At 43.4% G+C, this 26,492-nt stretch overlaps 1 protein-coding gene across 1 annotated transcript; it reads left to right on the plus strand.

Moving 5' to 3' along the window:
- The first annotated feature begins 9,234 nt into the window (after positions 1 to 9,234).
- s1pr2 (sphingosine-1-phosphate receptor 2) lies at positions 9,235 to 25,747 on the plus strand. The gene is made up of 2 exons (XM_076753426.1): positions 9,235 to 9,607; positions 22,563 to 25,747. The coding sequence occupies exon 2, from the start codon at positions 22,695 to 22,697 to the stop codon at positions 23,808 to 23,810; it is 1,116 nt and encodes a 371-aa protein (XP_076609541.1). The 5' UTR covers positions 9,235 to 9,607; positions 22,563 to 22,694; the 3' UTR covers positions 23,811 to 25,747.
- Positions 25,748 to 26,492: the final 745 nt, after the last annotated feature.

Consider the following 26,492-nt stretch of genomic DNA (forward strand, 5'->3'; position numbering starts at 1 on the left):
CAGAAAGACTAACAGGTAAATAAAGCAGGGAGACTGATTGAAGCAGCATGACTTTGACGCCACAGTGGTGTTACAGACGGGGCCATAAAGATCAGAGTGCACAGTGAATGCGTCAAAGTGAGACCTGTTGAGGTTGCGGTAAAATGGAAAGGAAGTTGTCATCTGCCACTCTGTGCTGTATTAAACACTCAGGGGAGTGGGGTGTAGCTGGAGGGGGTCAGGGAAAGGGAAGGGGATGATGTTTCTCCCTCGGTGCTCTGCAGGGAGCGGCTGGGGAGTGGAACTGTGATTTATGGAAGTCAGAACTGTGCTGTAACTTTTCCTGGAATTTGGGGCTGTTCTGAGGGGTTGGGAGATTGGATGAGGAAGGGGTCAGGGGGCAAGAGCGGTCCAAGGCCAGGAGTAATATTTCACTGAGACCGTTAAATCAATTCACCTCTAGAAGGAGACGAGCTAGAGAGCTAATGAACATCTATCTTTTCCTTCTGCAGGTTGCTTTGACTTAGAGCTTCTCCAGGTCCCTAGAGGTTAAAGGGCTGATTCTCCATGTTGGAGAGTGACAATTTTGCTGTGTAACTGGAACTGGTTTGGGTCAGTGGTGCGAATCATCAGGTGACTTGCATTCACAAGAAGCACAAAGTTGAAGAAGAAAACTGGAACTGAAGGAGCTCATCGAAATAGTGCATGAAAGGCCAAAAGTTAGTATGAGGGACCCTCCTGAGAGTCACTCAAGAATGAGATAATCATCATTTAAAAAGTGATATTTTGATTGGCTATATATTTAGTACCACAAATTGAAACCATATTATAGTATTTTTAAAGTGTTATAAATAACTGAGAGTCTGGGTTTACAAAATTACATGCTCATTGACTGAATCAGCATTAGAAAAACGTGACTGACAACGATTTCGTATGCATGTACGTGTGTGTGTTTGTGTGTTTGTGAGTGGGCACAACATCAGAGGACGATCTTGGATCTGAATTAGCAACACCATTCATATTTTTGTCAAAACTGTGGGCCTGTTGCAGCTTTACCACCGGGAAGAATGTCTAATTCAATCTGTTTTAGGTTAGTGAGATTACTGCCAGTCATAGAAGAATTCGTGTGAGCTGTTAATTAAAGCCACATTTCTTTTTTGTTATCCAGCAGCGATATTCGTCAGTTTTATGGCGCATTCTCTGTGGCAGCTGTGATGTTGCCAAACTCTGCATTTTAGGGTCGAACGCTTGAATGTGGACACACAAGCAGACACACAAGCACATGTGAATGCACACCTCTGACTTTGCCTTCCCCATCATCCACAGCAACTGCCTGAAGGAATGATTCCTTATATGTTTTTCACAGCACATGCTACCCCTATCAAACCTGCTGTAATGATGCCGCAGTCTCTCTACACAGACTTTAAGCTCTAATGACATGACTCACAAATCTCCAAGCAGAACCAGCCCAGCTGGCAAGCAGCAGCATGAGCTAACAGTCATCATCATGTGAAAACCTCACTCACAGATGTGTGTATCCAGATCCACTGACGTTAGGGCCCCTTGAAATTTATTCAGTGAGAAATCCAATCGGGGGTGGTGCACTTTAGTCATCATGGCTCATCGTGGACTTCAGCAGGGAAAAAGTGACGGCTGGATGTCATTAGCAAGCACAGTGATTATTTAGTGATGTGATATTGTATGTAGGGTGGGTATCCAGATCTTGAGCAAGTCTGTGGAATCTTGAGCTGCAGTTAATTATCTTTTCAAGCATTGCTTACGTTGTGCTTCTACAGCAGTGCTTTTAATGTGTATGAAAGGATTAACTTGCAATTTGGCTCCTTCTCCATGGTATGGAGCTGCTAACTTTCTTTTAATTGTGGAGGTTATACAGATTTTTCTGTGGGTGATAAGCAATTTTGAACTTGATTGGATATGGCCAGTGAGGTCATCATGCAATTACAGTACGGCTTTATCAAAATCACCAATTTCTCTTGGCTGCACTTTTGAAACCAACACTAACAACTTTTCTTTGTTGCTTGCCATGAAAAGCACTTTCAAATGACCCACCAAGCCACTGCAAACAACAGTCTTCAGAAATGATGTGACATGTCAGCACATGTGACAAAGTAAAGCCAAAACTGTAATGAACCCATTTGGATGGCATTGTACAGTTCATCATTTAAATTTGGATTTGGTCACACAAATCCTGAACCTTTTATGTTCGAACCTTGACTTTACACAGGACAGTGCATTGTAAGACAGGATAACCACTTGCTAATAAAAAAGATGAAGACTTAAACCATTGCAGGGATGTAAGGTGACTCAGATAAAGTGACAGAGGCACTTCCCTGTCAACAATCACATGTGTTAGACAAGTGACTGGTGAGCCATTTATGTATTTTTCTATCTGTCTTTTGCACAAGTTAAAATTTTAACCATTTGACATGTGATCAACATCGATTTTCTACATGTTTCTAAACTAAATGAATGTAACACGTTTGATTACTCATTATAACAGAGAAGTGATGCTCCTCACTTTCATACTGTCATCTTCCACATACAGGGGTCAGAGGTCATGGAAAACAGAACAGACGCAATTAAAGGGGAAGAGATCATCTCCCATGACATGCAATGCATTGACAATGATCATTCAGCAGCGACAACAACCAGCGCGGGGATGTAATGACACATTTGATCTGAACTTTTATGGAAACTTTTCTTCATGCTGCTACAATTGCATATGCTATCTTGAGTTAAAGTCAAACAGAGATGGGCTGTTTCAGCTCTCTGGAGTGGGATTTTGTCAGCACGACCTTGGTGGAGTGAAGTCTGAGTGACTGGAGGTGTTCCAGCTGCAGCCAATAACAAACACCGGGGAGGGAAGTGAGATGATGATGGGAAGTACGTGTGCAGCGTGCTGATCAAAGCATCACTTCCCGGGTGGCGTGTGGAGCTTGACCACAGGGGAGGCAACAGCGCAGAGCCAAAAAACCTGGAGCGTGTCAGTCCAGCTCAAAGGTGACTTAGAAAGACACAAAAAAGTACAAAAACACAAACAACAAACACAACAAAACACAATAAAAATATTATGGCATATGACTCTTCTTAATTCTTTTTAATGATTTACATAACTAACCTTTCTTATTTACCTGTTATTTGGATATAATATCATAAAGCATGCATTACTTTAAAACAAAGTTGATTTCTACGCCAATGGAAAATTAAACTGAATTTCATTGAGATGCCTTCCTTAAGTGCTTGTGTGTCAATCTGGCAACAACTAAAATGACAAGTTTGCAAATTTGTCATGGTCCCCACTAAAGTTTTGGTCTCCCATTCCAACTCCATGTGACTGTCTGGGACACATCCAGGTCTGACTGGGTCATGCTCATTGTATGTGTGTGTGTGTGTGTGTGTGTGTGTGAGAGAGAGCTTTGAAGAGTGCTTCAGGCTGTATCAGGAGTGTGTTAGATTTAAACCCCCGCTGCCCTCCTGCATCTCTCCTCACACTCTTTGTCTTTTTTTGTATACATTTTACCACTTTGACGACATAACTTGGTTCTGCAGACAATGGCATTTAAGTGAGAGCATGGAGAGGAGTACAGGTCATGAGGGGCTGGTACAAACTGCTGGATTAAAGTAATGGCCTGGTCCTGATCCTTCTTATCTGATGACCCCCAACATTGACCCCAGCAGTCAAGTGCCAGGAAACAGACGAAGTTCTGCTCCAGGAGAGAAATGTGGACCTTTTTGATGCATGTGTTAGCACAAACACTCTTTTGTGAACACACTTTTGCAAACAAATACTGAGTGCTCTGCCTCAAGCAAAAATACACAGAGATCAACTCATTGAGTCCAGCCTCCCTGTTTTAGCAGTACAACATGCAAACTTCTCTAGGCAAGATTCCAATAGGTGCACGCTTGACCTGGTTACTGAAAGCTTATTTTACCCTCTATTGACCAACTCACTTCACTTCCTTCCCTCCTCTACTAACTCACATCCATCCCTTTTCTATTTCCTTTTTCAGCGCCTTTACCATACCCCTCCATTAGCTCCTTCTTTCCCTTTCCCCCTCAAAATCATCAGAAACGTTCTGCATGAGCAGACAAAGAAAGACAGGTCTGTTTTTTTCTGCTGTGCTGAGTGATTGTTGTGCAACATGTGTGCAACAAGTCGCCTTCTTACCTCAACAAGCACGTAGCACTCTTTGAAACTAAACAGCACTGAGGTCAGAGAATGAGAGCGCGTGTCGTATAGCTATCACAGATGTGACACAACAGCAAACCAGCAAACCAACAACAATTTCTGCATTTTTATGAAGCACACAGCAAAGTAAACTGAGAAAACATGACTGATCCTTGAGAATGAGTTGCATTCGTGCCCATGATCTTGCTCTGCACTAACACAAACAAACAGATGTACACAAACAAAAACACACACGCACATGCAAACCTATGACTAACCTTTTGAACTTTCTTTCTGGTCAATGAATTAGCAAGAAATGTCAGTGTTGGGTTTCTGGCCCCTGATGGCTGCCATATGGTCGCAGGTCAAAACAACAGATTTTTTTGCCTTTTGTACTGCCTCTGAAGATTAAATGACAGGGATCCAATCTGTTGCTCTGCTTAATGCTAAATTGAGGCCTCAATGGTGTTTCTTCATTTCAGAAAAGACACCTCTCCAACCACAAAATGACTGTTTGACCACAGAGCTGACAGAAGTTGCATCACTTCTCCTATGAGGGCTCCTGCTACAGTATAAAAACATGCGCTCTCAGTTATAATGTTAATGGAAAAGACTCTAATAATGGATGAGAGGATTTGAATGTGTTATGCTTAGGGTACTTCAGCAAGGCTCTATAAACACTGCCCTAATCTGCAGGAAGCCACAAAAGTCATGATCCCCCCCCCAACCATGTGGGCCCCCTCACTTTACTATCCACTAACACTCTTCTCCTCAGTGGACCAGCGGACAGTGAACACAACACACACCCAATGCTATTAGTAAAGCACTGTAACCAGTACACAGGCCATTGCTGAAGTGGACCATGGGAACAGTCTTTTCAGGCCTGGCTGTAAAAATAAGGTAACTCTATACTCCTGTGAGAGATGCCACAGTACTGGGGTGGAGTGATGAAAAATTGTAAAAAGCACCAGAGATACAAATATATATACATAAATCCCAAAACACAATGTGTTTAAAAGACTGACACATGAGGCCTATATTTCCTTTGTGTGAGAGGATATTAAGTGACCTGAATGCGGACAGTGATTCAGACTTTATCCCTGCACTGTGAACAGATCAAATGTAAAAAGAATGCAATTTCTTTTGTGCAGGACAAAAAAAGCTGCTAGATGCTTGAGAGATAAGAGGTAAGATAACACTGAAGGTCTCACAAGAGTGAATGCGGGGTGGACGGATTTCCTGTAAACCTGTGAACAGCAGAGACATGCGGCACAGCTAACACTTAAGCCCAGTGCAGAGAGAGATAAGCCAGCCTGACTCCAGGCAGCACTTGTGCTGTTCGGTCTTAGGAGGGGAAACCAAACCTTTACAGCCACAAGTACTGTCTATGTATATTAACTGTATTCACAGTGGCCCATATTATAGATTTTAATGATTTTATCAAAGTACTTTTTATTCCTCAGCAGTTCCTGTTTATGAACTAAAGATGCATTTTCAAGTGCTGATTTGAGCACAAGTACAGGAGAGCTAGCAAAACCATCACACCTAATGCAAAAATAGTTTGATGTTGATCCAGTTCAAGTGTGAGGAAGATGTGTCACTTGCGTGCATCTGGTCATGTTGCACGGAACAGTGGTGACAGCAGCTTCTCAGATGCAAACTGTGCTCATTTCCTTCTCCTCTGGTGTGAGCTACAATTCTCTGAGAGTCATGTCATCCGGATCACATCAGCCCTGACTGACTTCGACAACGCTGATGCATGTGATCTGACAAACATTCACGGTGCTAAAAAAAACACATCTTAGCCAGCATCTATGCAGAAAAGAGGAAGGTTTTCACATAAACTTTTTCATGTCTGTGAGGATTTTGTATTTGAATGAGGAAGTGATGTTGGATCTTTCCCTCACGACTTGCTTTCTGTGTGTATTTTCTGTTTGAAATCAAAACAGCTGTTATCTTCAGATGTGTTTTGTCTGGTTAGACTCGCATACATAAGAAACCCACCAATGACTTATCACATGAAAGGATTGAGCACACAATGGGGTCTGTAGTGGCTGCCCTCATGTCATACATTATATATTGACTGCTGCAATGCTAGTTCAACTTTATGTACTATGGAAAAGTGGATACACAACGGATGGAAAGTCCCCATCTCACACAACACAGAGCCTGAGAACAGTTAGAGTGTACTGTTAATGACATCCCCAGTGTAATCCTGTTTCTAAAAGTAGTGACGCAGAATATTTAGCCGCCTTGCCTTTTTTGGGTCGTGAGTTCTTTGAAAAAGGTCTACAGAGATGATTAATGTGGATAATGCGTTGTCTTCCCTTTGTAAGTCTGATGTAACTACCTACTTTCTGCTGCTCCACTCATCTCAGTCTCTGAATTAAAACCCGCTTACTGTCCCACTTCCACCAAGTTCAAACCTAGGTCAGGTGGCCACAGCCTGATTGACTGCTTTGAATAAGGCAGATTTGCATCTGTCTAGTGTCTTCAGGGGAAATTTTCAACACTTTGAAAAACTTATTTCTTTTCATTTTTGCAGACAGTGAGATGAGATGCTTGATTCCACTGTCATCTTTGCATAAATGTGACACTGGTGCCAGCAGCTGCTTATCTTAGCACAAAGACTTGAAACAGCTTGCCTGGCTCTGTCTAAAAGAAACAAAATCTGTCTGTTAGAACCTTTAAAGCTCGTCAGTTAACATGTTAAGTCTAGTTGTTTCAATCTGCGTAAAAACAGCAGTTCATGGTTTACATTGGTCAAAAACAGTTGCCAGGAAATCAATGAAGACTCCAGGAAGTTACTGGCCCCAACCAAGAAACAGTTCAACACACAACCCCATGCAAAATGATGAATAAACAAACACAAGTGTGTTAATTAGCAAGCACTGGAGGCGCAGGCAGACGGATCTTGTTAGTGCTGCACAGAGCCAGGCTAGCTGTTTCACCCTGTTTTCAGTCTCTGTGCTAAGCTAACCAGCTGCTATGTGACAGACATCAAAGCAGTATCTCATCTAAGTCTCTACAAAAAAGCAAATGAGCATATTTCCCAAAATACATATTGCTTCAACAATATGCCATGTTACTGTAGAGACTGACTTATGAAGTGTCGTTTTAAGGACTGGCAGGGAGAAAAAAAATGCAACACAGCAGTGGCTCATGAAACAATACTATCCCAGAGAGTTTATTTTGAGGTGCACATCCACCAGCAGATGTAGTAATCTTCCTCGGGGGGTGGGGGTACAGGAGGTTGCTAATAACAGCTGCCAGATGTGCAGAGTCCCCTGAGCCAATGCACATTCTCACAGACAATGGAATGCTTGTGAGGAGCCCCAACAGGAAGTGAGGTCAGGGCTCTTGACCCCTCCCCTAAAAGCCTAGTGAGAGACACAGCAGTGGGGCAGCTTTAGTGGAGTAGCTCTTGAAAGAGTCCCATCATAAAACCCACTGACAGTGAGAAGTCAGTCCATAAAGCCTGTCTACTACACACCCATTACACACAACTCATTCAACCTGCCACCACTTCAGCTTACAATACAGAAAGTGAGCAAGAAAAGTTTTGAGGATGCACAGTTAAATTGGTAAATTTCCACCTCCTGAGACTGCAGGTTAAAAGATCTGAGCAACTCCAACAGAAGTATTGCAAAGTTGATTACTCTTTTTTCACAAGTTGCTCTTCTCTTTTTCTTCAGAGTAAGTACTTTCCACATACCAGTTGCTCCTGCGGGGGCGGCGGGGATGAGTGCGGTGAGAGTGGTTGTTGCACAATCCTGATCCTTTCTCCTCCAGTAAACCATCAGCAGACACGACATGAGTCAAAGTTGTTGAAACTGTTTGGTAGAGACCAGACGCACCTCAGACTCATTTGGGAACAGCTTGGTGTGTTTCTTGGTGTGTTGTGGATGTTTCATTCACCACCATAGGTAGACTGTACGTTATGATGAGCAGTGAGGTGTCTTCCCTGTGTGTTGCGCTCTGATGTCATTCAGCTGAGACCACATGAGTGAGTCTAGAGAAGTACCACCTGCTTCCTGTGCTGTGGTCATTCCATCAGGAAATACACCTACTTCTTAAACGTTGAATCACCACCCTGAACAGTTTTGTTTTGTCACAAACAAAGTTTTTCTGTTTCCACTTGCACATTTTCTGTGTGTAATTGTGAGGTTCTGGGAAACAAAACATGAATTTTGTAAAATTTTGGCAACCTTGACATTGCACCCATAGTTCCAAAAGCAAATCCAAACTCCTTTAGCAAAGAAGCTGGGGAGCTCCTAGGTGTTTTGTAAGATAACTAATAAATACTATAACAACATTACGCAGCTACTTCTTCATATCACAGACACATGACATCATAGCCGCTTGGGACTATGAAGACATTATTACCTCCTCTGGGGGTTGGATAGAGGCTCCTTCACTCGAGTAAGCACCTGCCCCAGTCTATGTCAAGGCACGGCCCTGATGACTAACAAGCCTCGACTTACCTTCACCTCACCCTCATTATTACACCTATACCTAGACCTGAGAGAGAAATGTAAAAAATACGGCAATGACTCATCAGAAACAACAAATAAAACCGTGTAGTTTGGAAAATGTCACATGAATAGGAGCAGGACAGATGCTAGTGTATATTTTTCATGTTCCTTTGACACTGGAGAATGTATTCGTTTTATTATACAGTCATATGGCTGTAGATGTGAATTTACAGCTGGCTGCTGCTTTCAGTGGAAACTGAGCAGGATGAGTTGAAAAGTGTGGACTCTGGTTCATGCTGGGATATGCTAGGAGAGAGGAAGTGAAGAGGTGGAACATCTGGACTTCATTTGTGTGCTCCAGGGTGAGGAAAAGCTCCAGAAATAGGCTTTAAAGGTATTTTCCATATTAATTGCTGTTTCTTATTGCTATTTAGATACTGAGGCTCGCGACTCTTAAATGGCATATGACGTTTCCATACACTCTCTCGTGTGTGGGTGTGTGTTTCTGTGTGTGTTTCTGTGTGTGTGTGTGTGTGTGACCGCGTATAGTGCGCGCGCCTCCCTGACGCTCCACAGCCCCGTGGAGCTGTTGTTCCCAGAGAGCAGGAGGACAATCAGACGGACTGTTGGATTAGAGCAACAAAAGAGAAAGTGCGATCTCCCGTTTTTAAAAAGTCTCCTTTGGCCTTTCGTTTTCTGGAATCGTCCCGTGTTCGACTGATCTTTGCAGGGTTTCCACGGTGGCGCACAGACCGGTATGGATTTACCAATTACGAGACAAGACACGCCGTCTAGTCCTCCGCCAAAGTTTTGATTGTCATCGTTGCCTCTCGACCCCGGAGCGGAGGAAAGCGCTGAACTTTGACGCAGCATTCGTGTGGCCTGGTGGACACATGTGAGGACATTTAGAGACAAATATGTGTCGGAGCGTCTTTTCGCTGCTCTCGACCAAATCTCTCATGGGGTAAGTAATGGCACGTTCTCGAAATATTGATAGTGTGAGTGTCTGCTTGTGCTGCAGCAACAAAACAAAAGGATCTCCCCCACTTCTGTAAAATGCCATACAGTTTAACATTAATTAGTTAATTTTTTGGTCTGTAAAAACAGAAAGTCCGTCACTCGTAAACCCGTTCTCCTCATGACGCCAGTGACCAGTCAAAGGGGTTAATAATGAACTGAAAGGCTCCGTTTCACCATCAAATTTTCGAAGCGTGGGTTTGACCCACAAACACCTATGACAGCACGACCGACCTCATTAAGCAACACCTCTGTTCTTCATCTCGCCACAATCAGAAACTTGGCTGCAGCCACGGTGAATATTCCATGTGACAGCTGCGTTTGTTAAACACACTGTGTGTTTTAATGAATAACATTGTGTGGTGTTATATATTAACACGCAGGGCTACAGCTGTCGATCATGGGGGTGGGGGGGCTCGTGCAGTGTGCTGCATCATACGTTGTCTGTATAGCTGTTGTTGGAGATGAGCTGCGTGCACCCCAGGCGTCCTCGCAGGGGCCACCACACACATTCAGTCACTCACTCTCTCTCATACGCACACACACACACACACGCACAGTTCCTAGGAGCCGTTGTACAGCCTGCTGTGCCCCCCCACCCCCCGGACCCCTCCGGACCCCTCCGATGTTGTTGAGGCTTGTTCATCCGTCACTCTAAAGAAGGCATTGTATTGAAAGGATGTATTAATAAGACAAAAGCCCCCATTATCCCCATGTACCGGAGTTAATCTCATGGGGTTGGAGATGTGCTCCCCAGAGGAAGGCAGCACAGAGCTTTAACAAAGAAAAGTCTCAACACACGATAGTATCATATATTGTTGTCAGACATTAAAATCAGCAAAATAGATCCGTCTTTAATACACAATATCATGCATTTGTATTATAGACGTGGATGAAATTTGAAGTGGTTTTGGACATTTGCAGGACAGTCTGTGCCATCTTTTGTCACCCTGGTATATTTCCTTAACATCACCATAAGACCAGACAGACACAATTACATGTTGTTTCCTCATGCCCAAAAAGCCTGCAGAGAGGGATACATAGGTGTCAGCAGTCCAGTCATCAGGCATCCTGCTGTGGGAGAATCCTCAAATCACAGTGAGATAAGATGATAAGGTGGAGGAACTAATGTTTATTGCCCAGATAAAAGCCCCCATCCATCATCCTCTATCCTGTGGTTGGTCTGGTTCAGTCTGCACAATGTTGCGCTCATTAGCAGGCTGTCTGAAACTGCAAAGGCTTATGGTGGTATTATCTCAAGCCCCAACCGAGGTAACGGGATGAGAAACCAAACTCTCAAATGTGCAGGGATGCTACAAAGTCTGTTAAATTAAGCAAATGTCTTACTCTGATAACATCAGGAGTAGGGGGTGAAGAGGAAGCACGCTCAGCAGTATTAGGAGAGTACTATCAAGTGTTAAAGGCCCTGTCAGCAGGTTCATTGATGCTGGTGTTAAGTGAGAGCAGCTAGGTTTGTTTGGGGTGTGCACGCCTGCCTATCGGCTCAGGTGGTTCTCCCAGCATGCTTTGGACCGGCTGAAGACAGAGGCATGATACAGCCGGCCGGCCGTCTGTGTTTCACCCATGTGACCACATGGCTCATTGCACAAGAACAACACCCGCCACTCCACCAGGTCTGACCGCTGCCAGGCTTCTTCACACACTTCACCATCCTTGGCCTGGGCCACAGTAACCCCAGGGTGCTGTGAACAGCGTCAGCTTATTGGCCAGACACTCCACAGATCTGGGCACACAGAGCCTTCTGCAGACATGGAGCACACATGGTATTAGTCTTACCAGTCTATAGAGAGGGACTTTAAAATCTTTTATGTTAGAGCGCAGGCAGACTGGCTCAGTCTAGCAGCCCATGACATCATGAGTTCAGGATCTGTATGTTGCTGACCCAGCTCACTGTGCTCAGTGGCCCTGTTTTCCTCTGCAAGATGACTGCTGTAATCGGACCCTTCTCAATGGGGACTGCTGGGGATAGCGTGAGAAATACAGACAAATAGATGAGCTGAATAAATAAATAGATGTATAAGTGCACGGACAGATAAATAAATTAATGGTAATTCAGCGGTGGGAACTGGATTTACAGGACCTTTTTTAATGGAACGGGTCACTAGGGGGTTGAAGGCGGGGATGGGCGGTGGGTGGGGGGGTGCAGATCCTTGACGGACGCTCGGGTTTCAGCTCAGTCCTGGGAGCAGTCTGCGTATAGGAAACAGTGAGAAGGCTTTTCCTTTGGGAGACTGACTTCTCTTTTGTTGTCTACTACACTCACCACTTTATTCAGCCAGATCGGGCGGGTAACAGCACTGAAAGATCAGAGGAGCGACCTGCCAGAGGCACAATGGCTTTTACCTGGTTAAATGAAACCAGTCAGAGGTCAATACATAACTTTCAAGAAAGAATAGGTGCCTTGGCAGATCATAGGAGACAATGCATGTTTTTATGCATCACTTTTGAGCTTTTCTCTGTGATATTAATAGCGTTCTGCAGACAGTCAGCTGGGTTCTAAGGCTCAGAGTTCTAGCTGGTACTCCCTCTTTGCCTGAAAAACACTTTCCTAGGGTGTGGCAGCTGGAGCAAAATAAACGCCTTCTGTTAGCAGGCTGCCGAAGCGCAAGTCACAACACACAGCTGACATCATGTAGCTTTATGATTCACAGCCAAGAGCTGGGAGTGTCTGAGATCAGAGAATAAATATGGCGTCCTCTGCTTTTTACCCATTTTGTAAACAGAACTGATACGATGTCGCTAAAAGTTGTGCTTGCTCGTTGTTGGCAGATAGAAAAATGCACATGCACACTTACTTGCTCTATCTGTCTCTCCTTTTCAAAACAATCTTTCAAGGAGTTGCAAGGAGATGGTGTCAGTGCTGTTCTGATTATTATATAAACATTTACATAAGCGGATATTTGATGGAGGAAATAGTGGCTGGGGTTATTTTAGGAAGGTGTCTTAGCCAATGAAAGAATCCATCAGCTTTAAAGTCTCCTGTTACATTCCTTTTCCACTTGAGGGACTTGAACAAACTGTAAGACCCCCCATGATCAGGTGCTGATGCTTGTACCAGCATGCCATGACGCTTTCTGGAGTAGGGATAAGGCTGTTCTTCTTCTGTCACTTTTCAAGCTGGGACTATCCCGTGTTCCAAAACGCTGTTGGAACTAAAGCTGCAAATGGTTTTTAGCGCTCTGACAGGCATTTTTCTTTATGCAGCGTGTGCCACAGACAGAAACATCACACATTCTTCAGAGACAATGACAAGTCGACTGAATGTAAGGTTTCTGGTTACTGCTGTGGCTTTGGATAGGATCGGCAGCACTTTGCAACCTCTCTTTAGGTCATACAGTGTGATTTATGAATTGAATGGGAACAGCCTCACACTGTCTGTTCTAGCGGCAGGCTTAATCAGTGTGGTCATGTCGTGGTTTCCTGATTTCTGGTCATTCTCAGCGCTCACTCTGGAGCGATCTTGGAGCAGGTACACATGAGGATGCTGTGATTTTGAAGACCTCCTCCTCTCCTCTTCTCTCTTGGAAGCCTTTGTTATCCAGTGAGCTTTGTTTGTGCAGCTGGAAAACTCGACAGGATTACTTTAACACCCCACCTCCCCAGATCCAGAAGTATGCTGGAGACCATTTTCTTGGATTTTGAATCGCCCCGTGCAGCCAGAGAGAGCCTGTTGAAGCCATTCATTTTCTTTGGAACTGAAAGTTAACTTGGTCTCTCCTCCAGATGAGCTCTTTCAGATTTTCTAATGACTGACAGACTTTAAAAATAAGGCGAAATACCAAACTGTGATGGTCTGTTTTGTTAGAAAGAGCCATTAAGATTGTTTATCCTGTAAAGGCCTCAGCTTCAGTCTTTCCAGGCTTGATGGAATTAACCTCCAGCCAAACACAAGCCAGGTCATGACAGAGGCCAGACTGCTCCATTGCAACAGACAGATTGAGTGGAAGTAGATTCTGTTTACTTCAAACTAATATGACAACTGTTCAAACTTGTCCATTTCAGATGGGCCTTGTCTAGGTCAAAGTCAAGTAGCTGTTGCCTCATACCCTCTGAAAAGCTACATCACAGCAATACTCACTTTCTGACCTGTATGTTACACAATATTCGGTGGCAAACCACTGTACCCAAACCTTGCATAAGGCTTGGTAAAGCTGCATAAAGAACCACGTTGTTTAAAGTGGGGCCTTTTTTAAATATTGTAATGTTGCCAGAAAGTAAAACAGACATTGTTTCCTTTCAAAACTCTGTAATGTTAAATACCCTTGGGTCTCTTTGCATGCATACATTCACTGGTCTTTTAAGTGCAGGTTGTAACTGTACTGGCCCTGCACACATATTTTTCACAGTTTAAGATATGATGTCCTCATACCAGAGAGCCCGAATTATGTTGACATTGTAAGAGTTTTTCAAGAAATAAATGTGCTCTCCAAAGCAAGGAATTCTTAAATTGTATAAAATACAGAGGAACAACTGTGGACTGTGGACACAACAATGTTCCCTCTCCAGGCAACCATGTTTTTCTCCAACAACAGAGCTGTGTTTAATGGATCTGTGTTTGCCAAAGGAGTCTGGAGTTGTTTTCTTATGCTGGTCCACGAGGAGAGATGGAGGGCCTCCATCAATTCATCATCTTATCAGTGGGTACTATAGGCAGAAGCAATCAGGGTGGCTTTGTGCCCCTGTGTGTCAGCCTGTGTTGATGGTATCATTTTCCATTGTGTAGTGCTTTGTTTTGTCGCCAGCACCTTCCCTTCTCTCCTTCGCTGTGTCTTTCATTTTAGCATGCTGTCCTGTGACTGTGTTGTGATGATGTTCAGTGCACTACAAATCGCTGCAACATCAGTGGAACAAATGCGAGTGTCATAGTCACAGCAACCCTCCACGTTCCCAGCATACACAAGTGCATAGATATATGTATGCGGTCATGCCTCGTGGCCATTTGCACGCCATGCAACAAATAATCACAAGCTCTCTCACGGCAACCTCACACTTTCCAAACGACGCCACAGAACATGAGAAGGGGTGGAGTTCAAGGTCTAGCAACAGAGTAGAATAGGAGAAGAGAGCTAGGACAAAAGAGACCTAAAAGAGGGTTCAGAGCCATTCATTAGGGGAGAACTCATTGTAAAGACAAGAACATGGGAAGGTGCAAGAGGGGCAGAGTGGCTGAAACTTAAATCAAGTATTCAAGCCTGAGGTTTCTGATGCAGGCCAGCCAGACCTGGTCTCACTTCCTACTGCATCACAACAGCCAGTGTTCAAGTGGTCTGCATCTGTATTTAAGGTGCCATGTGGTTAACACTAGCTACCTATACAATTTCGAGCCAAGCATTTTCATTTGTGGTTTACCGCTGTTCCATGTCAAGTGTGAATTCTGAGAACAGTTTCATTGCTTTTTCATGCTGAGCAAATCTCAGGACAGTTTGCACATGCATGCTGCAGAAATACATAATGTGCATAATGTGTCTTGAAGGTTTGATGACAAGGATGATAATGGTGCTATTTTTGGATTTATTATCAGCAAAGCTACATAAAATATCACACAGTTTTGCATTGACAAGAGGACTTATGACACGTACACAGTTTTGAGAAAGTAGTTTCTTGTTGCAGAGCTCCGGAGTTTCCTGAATTGAGAGCTTGCACACTGCATGCTGTAATGAAGTCCTTAATAGGGGACTGTAAGAACATGTCTGCCCCAGATGTGTGCTAAATAAATCCTTCTTGATGTGCATTTAATCACCTCTTTGTGGCCTTGTCTTTTGATCTCTGTGGTGAAGTTTAAAATATACGAGGGGAGGAGGGGGTGTTGGAGTGAGGTCAGTGTGGCTCTGCAAATCAGGAAGCAGCATGAAAGGGAAATATGCAAAATAGAACGATTTAAAAACATGAATAATTTGGAAGCTAGTGACTTAAGTTGACAGGAATGGTCAGAGGGTGAAGGTATTACAGTAATTGCCTCTCGGGCGCCACCCTTGGAGATCCCCCACCCCCCAGTGGGGCAGACTCGGGGGGAGGGTGTCTGCCGGTCATGCGGGTTATGGCTCCTGAGGCTGTATGATGCCCTTCTTTACGCAGCTCTTTGTCTCCAGCTCCTCTCACCGCCACTCTTAAGAGCCACAGCACACGAACAGCTGCTATAAATAAAGCAAAGTTGCAGAGATGAACTGACTGAGGAGAGGGACACAAAACAAAGCAAGTCAGCATTAAACACGCGGAAAGAAAGTGTCTTTTGTTCCTGACTGAACTGTGTTGACAGGCTGGTACCCTCAGAAGAAGCTGTACTCAAACTGTCAAACTGTTTGACGAGCGAAAGGGCAATCCCTAATTATATGATGAAACCCCATGTATTGAGGACACCCACTCCCCTAATATCTTGCAGCTTATATGCCATTTTAATGAAGCGTGATTGTGTTAGCATAATAACTGACAAAAAGAGAAGAAGGTTTGCTTTTGGAGCTAAAATTAAACCTCAAACACAGAGTGAAAGAACAAGAGGGAACCGTCTAATCTGTCAGTAAAAGGAACTGTTTTGTTCTTTGCCTCTCATCTGATGCAGTTATTGTGACACTGATGCAAACTTGTCATGACTGCTTCTGTACTTCTTTTAGTCAAATAAAAAGATGTGAATTCTGTATGTCGGGACGTGCTTTGGCAAGTTGTAGACATTTCTTTGCCAATTTTTTTTTCTGTTAAATTCGTTGTTCGCCCTGTTGTCTTCCTCTCCAAGATAGAAACTGAGAGATATTGCTTCCATCTCACATCGCTCTGTCTGTTCTGCTTCTCGACTGTTAGAGCATGATGCTGAAACAGGCTCTCTTCTTTTGTATGCTCGCTTACTTCCCCTTAAAACTCAGAGTTTGTCTGGTAATTTTGTGAGCCGCTGGTGTTTCAAAACAGACCCTGACGACTTATTTGCTTCTATCTCTCACTCCTCCATCCTCAGCCCACGCTTTTGTCTCTGGAGTACAAGACTACAGTCTGTGAAATCACTGCCAGAATGTGTCAGACTCTCTGTCTCTCAGGATTTTACTACTTTGATTTCCGGTGTTTAGGAAATACCAGTAAACCTCTGTAAATGTCTTGACAGATAGATGAGAAAGAATGAAAGTAAAAGATACTTTTTGCTTTAATGTTGACTACTGAATGCTAAAGAAAACTATGCATTTTTATACTGGTAGCGGAACTGTGACGCTTATAGCGCGGGACTCGCTTGAGGTTGGTTGTGTTGCTTTGTGGCTTAGTCTCACCTTATCTTCATGACAGCTGTGCATCTTCATTGTCACTGTTATGAGCACCTGTGTTATCAGTGAACTCGCCTGCAGCGTAGCTTGAAACAGAGATAACAGCGCCTGCTAAAGATAAGCTCAGGCAGTCATGACTGTTCAGGATTTATTTTGACCTTATAAGAGAGATGCTGCTAAATAAGAATTACTGTGCGTGACTGTTTAGTCTGTGCTGTGACTGAGGTACTTTAAAGGCCTGGGATGCAGCTCGGTCATGTCACAGCGGCTACATGAATCCTCATCATGACACGTTAATGCTGTTTCCTGGAAATTGACTTCGGACAATCAATAGTGCTGCTGTGTTGATGTGAAAAGATTTCACACGCAGAGCCCTAGGGCTCAGTGATGGATAGAGCAGCCACCTGCCAGACGGTCCATCCTCTGTTTTTTGTGGTTGCACTGCATGACTGCATGGAGCTGCTTGATGCAAAAAAGGCCTGCCTTAACTGGCCCATTTGTGCAGGGACTTGTGATGACTTAGAGGAGCACTGAACTGCCACTGTAAAGACAAGGATGTACAAAATGTCATCAGTCACATTTTAACAATTGGAAAAGTATAGAGAATGACTGTGTGTCTGTTCTTTAGGCAAGCATTTTTTCTCAGTAGTCATTTCCTTAGAAATGAAGCTCCTGCGGTAGCAGTGGTGAAACCATGTGGTGGTATTAGTTATGTTTTCTGCTGCGAGTCTGACATGTCAACACTTGATTGGGGAAATGTTCTGACTACATTAACGTGCTTTGCACATGGAATTTTCCTCTTAGGAGCGTAAGTACAGCTCTACAACTGTACCTACACTCTATGAGGTCACATTCACACCTTTTATTTTTACTGCTGGTGAAATACCCCAAACACCTTTTTTGATCATTATATCCTGTGTGAGCTCAGAGGTTTTCACTTGAAACATTTTTGTTGTTCAGCTCACAATCTCTAGCTCTCCAATGCATCACACACAATTGCTGTTTCTCTGAAATGCTTACTGTATATACTGTATCTTTCTCATTGAGAGTGCCAGTCATTATGGTTGAAGCACTCACAGACTGTCTTTTGGACTGTAGGTCAGTTAGAAGAGCAGAGGGGTGAAGAAAGGTGTAGACTGATTCCAATTACCATGATAGCAAAGCACTCTTAGAGATGAGCTACCACTGATATCACCATTGCCGGCTGTTAAACTGAACAGGAAAGAACAAATCACAGCAGCAGATGCTTTCTGTGTATCCATGATGGATTACCTTGTGAGTGTTCTGAAAGGGAGAGATTGAGTCTATTCCAGAAGAAAAGCCTGGTGTCCGCAGAGGACGCAGGAAGTCACTAAATCCCTTTAAAATGGAAAATGTACATATTAGCTTGTTCATATCATAGTCCTAACAAAGGAGACATGTCTGTTATAGGCTCATGCTACTGGCTTTTTAGGGCAGAGTCTGTGGAGAAACAAATGCTGTGAAAAAGGAGGCTGGAGTGGTGCTCTTTCGCCTGCTACCGAGGCTTGTGAGCAGGGACTGTAAAATGGAGAACGATGTGTTACAGGATGTTTCAGACCACAAACTGCTTAACAGCAAAACTTGAGTGATTTTTCTAGCTAAACAAATTTAAATGCAAACAAGATAACAAGATTAGTCACTGCTCTTATCTAGTCCAAAATGTTTGTGGGAGATTGTGCACGTGAGTGAAATGTGGGCATGCATGCTGTTTCCAGACTTAGGAGCTCTCTTTTTGTTTCAAGGTCTTCACCCAGGAGAAAGCGGAGCCAGGTGTAAGTAGAGTGTTACAGGTAGCAGGTGGTGTAATGGGGTGGTGTTGCCTTGGTTTTTAGTGAGCAGACGCTCTGCTAATTGGGGCTTATCAGGTGTTTCTGGGAAAAACACCTGAGGCTTTTGTGCAGCCGTCAGTCCCATGATGGAATGGGGAACTCTGTCCCTTGTCGGATTAGGAGAAAACAAGAGTCAGCTTTCAGCAGCAGCCATCACTCCCTTTTGGACGTTAGAAAATCGAGGCTCGATATGCAAGCACAGATGCAAGCACAGATGAAAACCAGGCATAGCTGTGAAAAGTACATTTTAGTAGAATGTGTACATTTGACACATTTGAGAAACAGATAACAGTTTTCGTGATGATACAGCGCAGATACGTTTTCTGATAGGATATCCTGTCTCAGTTTTCTGTCTCAATTGACTTCCTTTGTCTCTTTGGAACTTGTTTTTACCCTCATGTTCACAGTTATATCTTTCATCACCTTGTCTAGATATGTCTGCGCTTTGCTGTGAAATCAAGACAGGATATTATGTTATTTCTCTTTCTGTAACTTCTCTACACCACCACCTACGTCACACTTACTTTCGCATTTGCTTATGAAACCAAGGAAACTCAAAAATTTCCATCTTCTCTGTCCTTGTGAAGTCCCCAATTAAAAAGGACGTATTTCCTACATCTACTTATCCATATGCTTTATTTTGGAACAAATTTCAGTTTATGGACTTAATGTTTAAATCACATAATAAAAGAACTTGAGAACTGGTTCTAGATTATTTCAACTTGGACCAGTTTAAGTTGCACTTAAATATTTGAATATGTTGTTCCAAAGTAATTCTTTTAAATGATACTTTGGTCTAATGTTATTAGCAATTAATGCAACCTCAGTGTAGACAAATTAGATTTAAATTACATTGAATATGCCTTTAATGCTCATGTGCATTGATTGCAAAAGTGTATACAGTTGAATTGATTGGAAGTGTACACTGGTAATGCTACAAATCATTTGATGCACAAGGAATATATTTTAACATACTTTAGGGCAGTGTGTAGCAACGTTTCCTGCCTCTGGTTGCATAACATTCTAATATTTTTGTACCCTTTTAATTTTACTACAATATTAATCAGTTTTTAGAATACTAGAAACATATATATATTCTAATGTACCATGACAGTTTACTAGTAAAGCACTTAAAGTACTCTGTTGGTACACAGTTTTTAAGGTTTGTGTTGCTGTTGCTATCTCATTGTGTTAGTCATTGGTTGACATGGCGTAACAAGATTTTTGACAATGTGTTATGTCTGTTGTGGAAGTGTGACAGTGATGTCTGGGTCGAGCACAGGGCACAACTTAGACGATGTGTTCGGGAGGGGTTACATAGCAGGAAGCCTGCACTCCTGTCAACCAATCACTGTGGAAACACCGGAACTATACACGGCAGGTAGAGGGGCAGGGCAGGGCTGCGATGTGACGGTGCTGTAGGCAAACCAGCCCGTCAGGTTTCCCACATACAGTGAAATCCCTTGATGACAGACGACAGGGACTGCAGGTGACAGGAGGACCTTTAGCTGTGTACACGACAGATGAAAGAAATGTCCAGGGAAAACCTGGCAGAGCTGAAAATCCAGAATGAAGCAAAACAGACTGTGGAGGTACAGAACTGGTCTAGGTCAGCCTACTTTTCCAACAGTAAAACCATTATAGGCTGCAATAATGTAACCTAATGTAATTACGCTGGTGCAGCTGGCACATGTGCTCAGCCTCAAGCCTCCTATTTGTGTCTATTAATGGAGCTAAAAAGGATGGGGTGGAGACTGTCCTGATACAGCGCTTCTGATAAGAAGTGCTCAACTGTAAATAAATGTCTGCTATGATACAGTTGTAGCAGCCAAATGGAAGTGCGCCGTCCCATTATTAAGGCTGAAGGGCAATGCTCTCCACACTGAAGGAGACTATTGTTCTTTGTTCCTGCTTGAGGAAACAGTGTGCTGGTTATTACCAGCAACCAATCGCAGCTGTGTCAAAGCTGCATGCTTGTCTGGGAATGTGTCGCTACACTACTCTTTGTCTGTCACAAACAGCCGTGTGTGAAGGTAGATTTCTGTGCATGTGCGGAGTACAGCTCTGTGTGCTGCAACACGTCACATGGATGAATTTGTGTGCATGGACGTCACGGTGATGTCTCAGATTCCTGCCTTTGTGTCCAGATGCCGTTCCACATGCATGCTCTTTTCTGGCTTTGTCTTGTTCCCTCTCCATCTTTCAGTCTCTCGAGTTTTGAGTCAAAGCCCAGCAGAAGGGAGAAGAGGTTCAGCCCCAGTTTCCATTAAAGGTTAGCAGTTAAGAGCTGCTGCAGCCGTTCAGGCTTGTTGCACAGACAAGCAGTAGAAGCATCAGTGTTCAATTACTTCTGGAGCTGCTCTGCAGGGGGATCCTGTTACTTTTGACAGGTTTAAGACACCAGCTCCACCTCTAATTAGATTTCCAGAGCCTCCAACTTTCCTTTGTTTTCAGCCCTGTAGCTGCAGTCCATTTTATTTTGTTTTGTTTATAGGTTTCTCCTTGAAAAGAGTAATTTGAAGCCACATTGGTGGTTCACAAAGTGTTTGTTAATTGGTTTGGGCACGTCATTATAAACCTTTACAGCTTATTAGGTCAAAGGTGTTCTGCATGATTTCACACTGGTAAGCTTGTTTATGTATTCTGTCATATACATCAGACAGTAAAATAACACAATCCTTTTTAAATCCCACATCGGGGAAATTTACAATAACAACATATGCCTGCAAAGCACCATTAGACATAATGTTATTGTGTGTGTATAGTAATTGTTCTGACTGGGCCACAGTAAGACACACACAGTGTGGAAAATCAATAGTGTATTGAATGCTTTATGTTGCAAGCAGTCATATGCAAATGGTTTATGATTTATTTATTATTATTATTTTTGGATGCACCACAATTAAGTCATACAAAGCTTTGTCTGACACAGTCGGGACACTCTCACCTTCTCTTCTTGAGAACGTTATTTGATTTGCTGTTGACATTTGTGAGCGGGTTGGAAGGGGCAGGTCAGGATGAAGAAATCTGGCTGATCCACAAGCTATTCTGAAGTTTCGAGAGGTAGCTCACCGGAGTGGAATGGTTCGCTCCCCACAACAATGCCGTGTGTTGACAGTCTAGTGCTCGGACAGGGTTCGTGGAATGTCCCCTTCAGACTGTGAGTGCAGTCCTTTGTCTAAGCACCAGCACACTGCCTCTCAGAGTATTTATTACTCTACCTGAAGATGATCTCTGCCTGCACAGGTTCGCCATCTGAAAATGGGAAGATCTTTATGAGAATGTACAACTCCCTTCTAAGCCACTGGATAATCACTTCCCATTCATTTTAGGCCACAACAAGCTGCAACTGTTGCCTGCGTGGGTGTTCAGTTTGGGATGTAACAAATGGAGGCAGTCAGTGCAGTGTGTTCTCTCACAATGAGGCGTTTCATTTTATCGTATGATTGTTGGTCTCTACTTCAAATGTAAACTTCAAAGCTCGTCATTTTGAATCTGTTTATCTGTTAGATCACCGCAAGGGCATTTGTTAATAAGGGGTGTTCAATTTGAAGCTCTGGTCTATTGCTGTGTCTCCAGTCTTTGGCTTTGAGGCATTACAATGGAGTTTTCTTCAAGTTAAAAAAATGTTTCCACTGTACAGACCGAGAAACTGGTTGTTGCCTAGTTACTTTGCTTTCCTCGAGACAAGTGCATTGCTTTGCTAAAAATGTATGTTTACTTTGTCACAGGTCATTTCATTAATACAACAAGTAACCCAAGTCTTCTCTTCCTTTCTGTGTGTCTGCAGGTGACCCACATAGAGCTCTTTACACGTGACTGTGGGACAGGCAGTCTCCCTCCCAGCCAAGGCCCTCTTCCTGTCCTTTCCTTAAAGGCAATGATTACCGGCTTAGACACTCTCCACATCTCCACTGTGTGAATGAATCTTTGCCGTAAAGCCGCAGTGCTCTGCCACCCTGTCACCATGAAGAGCAAGTATTCCCAGTACCACAATAAGAGTCTGATCCACTCCTACTATGCCTTTGCTAAGAACATGACCCCCCAGGATCTGGATAAACTCATTGAGAATAAAAAACAGCTCACCACCCTCAACATTGTCATTGTGATCCTCTGCACCATCATCATCCTGGAGAATCTGCTGGTCCTAATTGCTGTCTGCCGCAATAAGAAGTTCCACTCTGCCATGTTTTTCTTCATTGGCAACCTGGCGTTCTCTGACCTGCTGGCAGGCTCGGCCTACATAGCCAACATTTTTTTATCAGGGTCAAAGACCTTTGATCTGATGCCTATACAGTGGTTCATCCGGGAGGGTACGGCTTTTATTGCTCTGGCAGCTTCAGTCTTCAGCTTGCTGGCCATAGCTATGGAACGCTATCTTGCTATCACCAAGGTCAAGGTGTATGGCTCCACCAAAACGTGCCGCATGTTTCTTTTGATAGGAGCTTGTTGGGTCACCTCCATCCTGCTTGGAGGACTTCCCATCATCGGCTGGAACTGCATCAACAACCTCCGTGAATGCTCAGCTGTTTTGCCACTCTACTCAAAGAAATACATCCTCTTTGTTGTCACCATTTTCAGCATCATACTGCTCTCTATTGTCATCCTCTATGTGAAAATCTATTTGATTGTACGCTCCAGTCGCCAGGAAGCAACCAATGCAGCCGCCTATTCCCTTTTGAAAACTGTCACTATAGTGCTGGGTGTCTTCATCATGTGCTGGCTGCCCGCTTTTACCATCCTCCTCCTAGATTCATTCTGCAGTATACAACTCTGCCCTATCCTCTCCAAAGCAGAAATGTTTTTTGGCTTTGCCACTCTGAACTCAGCACTTAACCCAGTGATCTACACACTGCGCAGCAAAGACATGAGAAAAGAATTTCTGCGTGTGTTGTGCTGCTGGGGGGTGTTACAGAGTGGACGGCCCTCTGACCGTTGTCTGGTCCCTCTAAAGAGCTCTAGCTCTCTGGAACACTGCACCAACAAACATGAACACCAGACCACACCCATCATGCAAGACTGTACCACCTGTGTTTGATACGATACAAACACATTGGAGTGCTTTTGTGTATGTGTCTGTGTGTGCATGTGAGTGAGAGAAAGCCTATGTGTATATGAGATCATCGGGAGGCTGTGATGAGACGGACAGATGCTAAAAAAACAAGCAAGCACACCCCGGACTGACATGCCTGGCAAGACTGCGACACAGCCATCTACAATGCAGACTTTTTCTTACTACAATCAAAATTGTGTGAATTCACAATCATCATTCAATCAATTCACCTGTGCAGCAGGTGTAAAAACACAATTTTGGAACCGATGTTGTAGATGAGAACTATCAGAAATGTGAAAATAGCTTTTTCGTGGGTACTCTCAGTAATTGATATGGAGTTGCAAACCATTGTCTTGGCTTGTGACACAATGTTTGTCATCTTGATTTTGTTTCTAAACATATAAACCCCTTTTAAAAGCCAAAAATAGAAACATAACATGCATAATATCATAGTTAGAGTGAGTTTTTTGGGCGTTTCAAGAAATGCATCAATGCAAAGCTTGCAAAGTTGCACTTGCCTTTTGTAAGGTTTAACCACATTACTCTCACTTACTGATATGTGTATATATTAGGCCTACAGATTCATCACTCCTTCTTTACAGAGCTGGAGGCAGTGATCAACTTCACTCAACACTGCACTCCACAGAAGCCAAATTATAGAGTGCTCCCTCAACAAAACCAGGGCTATATACTCCCTATATAACCTTGCTTAAACCATTTGATTAGCTACAGCAAATTTACATAATCTGCATACATTTAATGCATGAAATTCTAACTTATTTGTAAGCGCTGATGTGTATGATATATTCCAGCTCCAGCTTCCATCACTAACACCCCTTGCCCCATTTGTCCTCATAATCTGTCCCACTTGCTTTTACTGTTGTCTTTTGTATCTTAACAGTTTCCGTAGAGGAAGGCCTCATCAGAAAGCACATTTCCTGAAGTGAGTTGGCACTGATGAATCATATTCAATGACAGCTGTCCAGCAGCGTTGACTAATGGGACCAATGTCCTGACAGTGTTGTAGAAACGTAGCAGCAATGTGCTGTCTCTGTTTGTGCCTTCCTCTTGGGGATCTAGGCTGAATGAATGTATGAAGTGTTTGGGGCGGGCGCTCCATTGTTGACAGTATTATTGATCATCATGTTGAATTAACAAGTCATTGGCAAGCAGAGAATGGGATGAACAGGTTAGGTCACTCTCACTGTGAAGTCTTAAGAGGCACCATGAACAAAAATTTGTTGTGAACATCCTGGTTTAACTAACCATATGCCCTGTGCAACTAAAGATGTAAGCAGGCCTCATATTTCCAAAGACCCCTCACCTCCCCTTCAAAATAGGAGGAGATCCGGTTTCAAACGCACGGGGGAGATCTGTCCTCCTGGGAAGTTACCTTCATCCTCATTCTGACATCCTACAACACGCAACTTCCTTTATCCAGGAAGTCCTGTTTTTCATTGTCCGGTTCCTGTTGTTCAGGGTTAGACTAACCTTCTTCCTGTAGACACAAGTTTAAAACTCTTCTCTCTCAGTGTTTTTTATATTGACTTTTGTATTTAGATGGCCAAGTAGAAATGGTGAAAAGCACTTTGGCAGCTTCAGTGATGTTTGCTTTTACCCCAGTTTTTTGAGATGGAGAGGCGTTTTAATCTGTGTACCTATCACTTCATTGTGTTGCCTATGATTTTTTTTATGATAAATACATGAATAACTATGTATGTTTGTAAGTATGTATGTATGTATGTATCTTTTGTACAGTATGTATGATGTGTGTTGTATGAAATGTCTCGTGTGCAATAGCCTTGTGTGTCCAGTAGCACGCTGCCTGTGTTAAATTGGTACAATCTGAAACACTAATGTAGGTACAGAAACATTGTTAACTGCATTCCTTTTTTAAAAAAATAAATGAATTACTGAAAGAACCCATTTTGTGTGTTTGAGTTCAATTCTGAGCTGTCATTTAATTGCAGCTGTAGCTTACCTGCAGGTCCTGAGATGCCTTTCTATTGTGCCTATAGCTGAGGAGTATTCAAAATGCAGCATTTAATCCAAACATGCTCTGACAAGGTCAGGAAAACACTAGTTTCAACATGAAAGCCTGGAATTGTACATGCAAATGCTGCCTGGGCATTAATCTTGGCTCTCTTACCTAATAAAGTTGTTCACTTGCTTGAAGGCTAAAGCAAGACCAGGCCATGATGGGAAGCTGGGCAGAGGGCAGGGAGGGTGAAACTGGGGTGTGGTAAAGAAGAATGTCTATTTGTAAGTTAGTTTGTCTGAGAGAAGCATAAAGAAGGTCCCAGGAGAGGTTTTCGGGTAGGGGGGAGACTTGGGGTGAGGGGAGAGGCTGACTTATGGTGGCCTTGGGAGAGTTGGGCCTGTTTCCTGTCAGACGTCCAGGATTCCTGGGTGGGAATGTTGGCTGAATCAGCCCCAGGAGCCTGCACTGCTGGGAAGACGGCCAAGTCTTTCCAGTGCCCTGCAGGATATGACATCAGACTCAGAAACCTGTAGGTGAAGTTGTATACACAAAAACATTTAAGTCGGCACACAAGACCCGAGTGGCTTTGTCTCTGCAAACCAGGACAGTTTGGATTAATTTATACCAATAAACAAAACATGGACGAAAAACCCAACACACCTGCAAATAATCTACACTAGATTACG

Source organism: Chaetodon auriga, chromosome 16 (assembly GCF_051107435.1).
Source record: "Chaetodon auriga isolate fChaAug3 chromosome 16, fChaAug3.hap1, whole genome shotgun sequence".
Lineage (NCBI taxonomy): Eukaryota > Metazoa > Chordata > Actinopteri > Chaetodontiformes > Chaetodontidae > Chaetodon > Chaetodon auriga.